The 6,720-nt window shown below is 36.8% G+C and overlaps 2 protein-coding genes across 5 annotated transcripts in view; one reads left to right on the forward strand and one right to left on the reverse strand.

Moving 5' to 3' along the window:
- Positions 1–5,204, forward strand: part of Dennd4a (DENN domain containing 4A) — a 145,044-nt gene extending 139,840 nt beyond the window's left edge. For 3 of the 4 annotated variants that reach the window (XM_023712455.1, XM_004628801.3, XM_004628803.2), the window contains one exon: positions 4,571–4,859. In XM_023712455.1, coding sequence (XP_023568223.1) covers positions 4,571–4,707 — 137 coding nt within the window. In that variant the 3' untranslated portion in view covers positions 4,708–4,859. Of the gene's footprint in view, positions 1–4,570 lie in introns of all 4 variants that reach the window. The other variant, XM_004628802.2, reaches the window with a different exon arrangement.
- Slc24a1 (solute carrier family 24 member 1) overlaps positions 4,698–6,720 on the reverse strand; it is a 31,928-nt gene continuing 29,905 nt past the window's right edge. The window contains exon 9 of the mRNA XM_012514162.1: positions 4,698–4,701. Coding sequence (XP_012369616.1) covers positions 4,698–4,701 — 4 coding nt within the window. The remainder of the gene's footprint in view (positions 4,702–6,720) is intronic.

Genomic DNA, 6,720 nt, shown 5'->3' on the forward strand with positions numbered 1-6,720 from the left:
TGTAATATATTATGTACATGTAACCATTCCTCCAAGACAGTTGTAAACTATGTGAACTGTAAACACATCGAGATAAAATAAAAAGTAAATAAATAAATGGCCTTAAATGATTTAAATATAAATCCAAGCTACACACAAAAATAATGTATTTTTTTTTTTTTTTTTTTTTTTTTTTTAAGTTTGACCCAGAAATATAAGCAGGGAACACTGCACTTTGAAATCACATTAAATTGCTGATCATTTAGTTGAAATGAAGTTGGGAAAATTTGCAGAAGTTCCAATAGAAATGTAAAAATTATTTAGAAATAAGGAATAGTTAATGGAGAAGGCTAAATATAGCCATGTTTAATCTGTAATTTTGTATGATTTTTTTGAGTTGCTCTTTCCATCAAAAAAGGGAAAAGAGTAGAGATTAAAATTTCAACCAAGAAATTTTGAGCAGAATGTTGTGAATATTTGCTTTTTACCTTAATGGTTATGAAAACTGGAGAATATTAAAAAATAGGAAACTTGCCAGGTGTGATGATACACATCTATAATCCTAGCACTTGGGAGGCTGAGGCAAGAGGATTAGCACAAATTGAGACCAGTCTGTTCTGCACAGGGAGTTCAAGGCCAGCCTGAACTACACAGCAAGACCTTGTCTCAAAAAAGAAAGAGACTTGACAAATGTTTCCAGCGTTCAACTGAAAAAATAATCTGGGAGGGATCAGCAGAAATCAAAACTATGTAGTAAAACAGTAAGGGACCTGAAACAAGAAATTGAGACCCTCAGTTACCAACTGCTCTGAATGTAAAATGACAGCAGTCAGTGGAAACAGTTCTGTATCTCTTCAAAATGTAAATAAACAGAGCTACCTACCCTATGACCCAGCAGTTGCACTCACATGTAACTAGAAGTAAAAGCACATGTTCTCACTGAAACGTTACATCAGTGTTCATAGCAGTATTATTCATATCAGCCAAAAAGTAGAATATATGTAAATATATATCACCTGATTAATGAGTAAACAAAAGTGGCACATGTATACAATGGAATAATACTGAGTTACACAGAAGTGAGGCACTGATACAGTCTACAACATGGGTTAACCTCGAGAGTGTTCTTAGTGGAAGAAGCTAAGCATAAAGGCTTTGGAGTGTATGATTGCATTTATATGAAATGTCCAGAGTAGGCAAATTATGCTGATAGAAAGGAGATTAGTGGCTGGAGAAATAGCTCAGCAGCGTAATTGCCTGCCTGCAACCTCAAGGCCCCGAGTTCACTCATCGTGCCGGCCCTGGAACCAGGCATGATGGCGCATGTCTAGAATCCAGCACTAATGGAGGCTTAGACAAGAGGATCGTTATCAGTCTGAACTGCATAGCAAGACCCCATATTGATAAAAACAAATGAATAAATTAAATTAAAAAGGAAATTAGTGATTGATAAAAGCTAGGAAGAGGGATGAATGAGAAGTGATTTTTGTTACCAGATTTCTTTTTGGTGAGATGAATTGTTCTAGAGTTAGATCATGTTAGATTGTGGTAATGGTTGTACAATTCTATGAATATATACTGAATTTTGCATTAAACATGAATAAATTAAATGTACATTACACGTAAGAAAAAAAAGACTGGTCACTAAACACTACTTCAAGATTCATTGGCAGGATTTGCCCTTGGAGAAGCCACTGTAATTACAGCAGAGCAAGGGAGCACTGGCAGAGCTAGAAAAATCCATAGGGCCAGATAGAGTCTAGCAATCGACTTCTACAGGAACAGAACATGATAGAGCCAGTTAGGAAGAGCAGACTGTCGACTAGTGTTGGAACAGTCACCTAGCCACTTGGGGAAGGTACTGGAAATTGCCAAAATCAGGAATGTTATTCTCTGAGCGAGGCTTTTTAAATATAATGAAACAGAAGAGATACCAAGGAAGAGTACTCAGACTGTTTTCCCCATTCCTTTGTTCTCTATCCAGTACACACACCAAGCACACCCAGACATTAAGCAAAGGAGGTTTCACGTGACACCTCTAAATTGGGAGCATTCTGGACCTCTGAATTGGAGAAGCTGCTTCACTCATGTACTTGTTGCCAAATCAGCCTTCAAGAGCACCACTGGTTCAGTGGGGGAGAAACATGTCTGTCATCTCCCCAAAGCCTAGGGACATTCAGACAGAATTCATACCTTGCTTTGATCCCTAAGGTTCAAAATTTTCTCTAGTATGTGTTTAAAAATAACTGGTCAGGGGCTGGGAAGACAGGCACAGTGGCACACAGCTGTATTCCCAGTGCTGGGGAGGCTGTGACAGGAGGGTCACCACAAGTCTGAGCTACATGAGGAGACCTTGTACAAAATAAATGAATTAATTAATTAATGTGGTTTTTTTAAGTTAAGTGGTCAGTTAGGATTTCTACATAGAAACTTTTTTCTTTCCTTTTTTTGTTTTTATTTTTATTTTATTTTTATTTATTTTTTGTACCAGGAATCAAACTCAGGACCTTGCACTTGCCAGGCAGGGACTTATGCTGCTGAGCTATCTCCCCAGCCCTTTTTTTTTTTCTTTTCAAAGTTTTATTGATAAACATATAGCAATGAGACAGTTTCAAATCAAATCGAAAGTACAGTTTCAACAAATAATACACTGCATACATTCTTCTCAGTGGTTAATTGCTGTACAAGATGCAGACTTGTGATCCTACTTACAAACACCATTAGCAAAAATCATTCTATTCATTAAGAGAATGCAACTATATATCTATCCCAACCACTTTGAATACACAGATACAAAATGGACATTCATAGTTATACCCCAATTTTTTTTAAGTTCCGTTGTTGAATATTATAGGTGTGTAAACTCAGCAAAATATTCTAAAAGAGTACAGAAGCCCATAATATCATTGGGTTTTCTGTTTAACTGGCAATGTCAGAAATTATTGACCTGAGTCCCCCACAGCTCAACATAACAACATGGCTTTACTTCCTATATTTCATCTTCATACTTTTCTACTGGATGGTTAAGACCAAGGTAAAGCAGGACCTGTGCAACAAGAGTTGTAGCTTTTTGGTCTGACAAGGTCAGTGAAATGCCCTCAGGATTTATCTTGAGATCCTGTACCTCAGATTGTAGAACCTTTGTCAGTGTCAGCCATGTGGATGAGTCACGGCCAATGCTTGGCCTATGTGCTCTCTGTGAAAGCCTGAGAGAGTGTCTTCTCCCCATGTGACTCTCCTTAGGCACACTCTACATCATCGATCACTTTCCTCTTTGGCCCCATTATCTTCTTGATCAGAAAATTTGGGACACTACCGAGGTACATGACGTAACAGTACAAGTTCTCATATGTCCTGAGTCTTAATTGACCTTAGAAGGGTAGGGCCAAAATGTTGGCTTTCCTTGTAGCCCTCCTTTTTCTCTAATTTTGGTCTGCAAACTTAGGTTGTTAACCATCCAGAAGACAAGCTTATTGTTATTATCAAACGATTTACGCTATCAAGCTTAACCTCACTATCTCACTGCATTTCAAACATCTTAGGCATAATAAGGAACAGGTATTTTTCATCAAGTATTGATATGTTGAACCTTAAGTCCCTACATAATATGATAAAGAACATTTAAAAATTAGATTATATTTTAACAATAGGATAAAGAATTCTATGCTTCTCATGTTTGCACATAAGTCCAAAAATCTCACCATATACAACCTTGAAGCAGGACTGTCCCACAGTATTCCTTTTCCTGTCTCTTGCTTTCATTCACCACCCCAGCCCTTTTTTTTTTTAACATAGAAACTTTTAATGAAAATTTAAAACCTGTGATCTTCCTTTTTTGTCACATGTAAATTATCTTCTGGGAAGGATGCATATCTTGGTGTAATATCCTTAATAAGATAAGTCAAAGCTTATTACCCTCATCTATTTCCACCTGTTTCAGTGGGGGAGAATCTTATGTCTGTCATCTCCCCAAAGCCTAGGGACATTCAGACAGAATTCATACCTTGCATTGATTCCCGAAGGTTCAAAATTTTCTCTAGTAAAAGGAAGTACCACTTATTTGATGATGTCAAAAGATAATTTTGATATTTTTCCAAGGTTATCCCATAACAGGAAGTGTTAGACACATAAATACCATCCAGTTGAAGCAAAAACTTTAAATGTGAAATAATAAACCATAAAAGTAAAGAAAATACAGGTAAATTTGAGTATGAAAAGCAAGGTGCAAAAATATGCATAGTGTTTGGTGGTTTCAAACATGTATTCTTGGTAAGATTAAAATTGGCTTGTGTAATCTACCATAAAATGCTGTGGTGTCTAAGGTTGCCCTTCTAGCCTTGAAATTTGTGGTCCTTCGGCAGAAATATCCTACACATTCCTCCTTGGCTCCTAATTTTGTGGTTCTGTAGTATTTAGAAACTCATTTATTGGAGCCGGGGAGATAGCTCAGTAGAATAAATGCTTGCATGGCAAGCGCAGGGTCCTGAGTTCAATCCCCAGTTCCACCAAAAAAAAAAAAAAAAAACCTCATTTATTGTCAGCATCAAACTTCAGTTTCTTTATGCCTCTGTTTCTTTATGCAATTTTGCAGATGCATTTGACAAGGAATACAAGATGGCGTACGATCGTCTCACACCTACTCAAGTCAAGAGTACACACAACTGTGACAGGCCACCGAGCACAGGGGTGATGGAATGTCGAAAAACCTTTGGAGAACCTTATCTTTGAGATGTGTATGTGTATACATTCAATATATATTGTATAGTCACTGTACAAAATAACACTTTTAGATGCTAAACATTTTTCTTCAATTTTTGAAAACGCATTTGTAAATGGTTTGGGAGGTTCAGATAGCTTCTGTACAGAATGTTCTCAGAAGAGAATAGTGACACATAGGGAAAGAGCCACTTTTATCCTATTTCTTTTTTTTTTTTTTCCTTTGACTCCCCTCTACTAAGTAATTAAGTATTTTTGTGATGAGGAAATCCTAAGCAAAATTGTTTGCCATAAAATAAGACAACTGTTTTACGGCTTCTCCTGGAAGAAGCGTAAAAACCATACATGGAAACAAAACAGCAGTGTAAGATCAGAGTATCTCCTGTTTTCATAGACTATTCAGATGTTTTGACCATGAAATTGTATTATACATATTTTAAATTGTTTATAGTAAGTTGATATTTTTTTAATTTTTAAATTTAATATAGCAAACTTAAAATGAATTTAAAGTTATGACACAAGCATTTTATTTCCTTGTCTCCTGCTATTTGAAGTAAATAGTACAGCTGCAGGTCTCTATAGATCTCTATATGTACATCTATATATATATATATATATATATTTTTTTTTATTACTTGGGAGAATGAATTTGAAAAGTGTCAGTGCTAGTGTTGCCATCACCCTAGGATCGCGCATTAGTGCCCCTCAGCCTGGTGGCACCAAGTGAGTTGTGGCAAGAGTGGCATATGTTGCCCCGCCACAGACTCACTGAGCCTCGTGGCAGAATGGCCGAGAGGTCCACTGTACCACAGTTCCAAATTCTCCTTTGTGGCTAATAGATACCTACAGTACACAGGGAAAATAGCTCACAATCCAATAGAAATTTAAATTTTAATACTCTCCTTTGAGAGTACATTGGAAATATGACAGTTGACTCTATTCCAGATTTCACCCTTATTTTGCTATCAAAAATGCTGAGTATGATACAAATTGTACTATAAAATATTTATCTAAAGTATTCTGGGGTATTCTGTTAATAGTATATATATATATATATATAAAATATAAATAATCGAAGTATTTTTTTGAAAGTAGTAAAATCGTAACCCTCTAAAAGTACAGCCAGATAGAATTTCCCATATTGAGGAACTTGGTTTCTTCAACAAGCTTCAGAATCTGAAGTTTGTGGAATCTCAAAGAAATATCCAGAAATCAGAAAATAAATTGAATGTTTAAGCACCATGAGTATTAAATTGATTTTGAAAATCTTTTTCAGTCACATCATTTCTATTATCAGCTTCTTTGGGTAATTTGTGATAAAGAAAAATATATCCCTAGCCATTAGAATTATTTATTATAGATACTGAGTACAAATGTGCACTTGTGTAGACTGTCACTTACCAGGAGGTCTGTGGCCACTTTAAAAGAAGAAAAAAGTGATGGTCCCAAATTGGATATGTAAAGTCGGCTAATTCCATGACACTGGCCCTGGAAATGTCTTGGAGCCCTGAGACGTAGAATTGGTTCATCTGCAGAAAAACTGCCTTTTCAGTTCGTGCCATTATTTGGAGTTATGCCAAACTGACACATGTCATAGGTTTTCTACTCTGACAAATAATGGAAAGAGTTTAAAAATGTAAAACTTCAGTTCAATTAGTTTGGGGCTGAACTCGCTTCCTTGAAAAATCTGGTGCTACGCACATGCATCTGTCTTCTCTCCTGTGTGAATAGCACTCCGCAGCCGAGGCTGCTTTCCTGCCCTCAGGTCCGGCCTTCACATTTAACTGACTCTTGTGTTCTCTGAGTCATTTGAAAGTTATCAACTTAGAGCAGCCGTTAATAGAGGAGGCTTTTGGTGCTGGTGGTGAGCATCCATCCAAAGAGGATTCTGGGGTTCTCTTCTGGTTTTTGTTGTTTGTTTTTGTCCTTTATAAGAATAGCTGGCGGGGGCCTGGCCATAGCTCAGTTCTTTAAGTGGCTGCTTCCACAAAGCTGTGAGCCTCAGGTTGCTGTAGTTCAACTCCC

Source organism: Octodon degus, unplaced genomic scaffold (assembly GCF_000260255.1).
Source record: "Octodon degus isolate 3935 unplaced genomic scaffold, OctDeg1.0 scaffold00026, whole genome shotgun sequence".
Taxonomy (NCBI): domain Eukaryota; kingdom Metazoa; phylum Chordata; class Mammalia; order Rodentia; family Octodontidae; genus Octodon; species Octodon degus.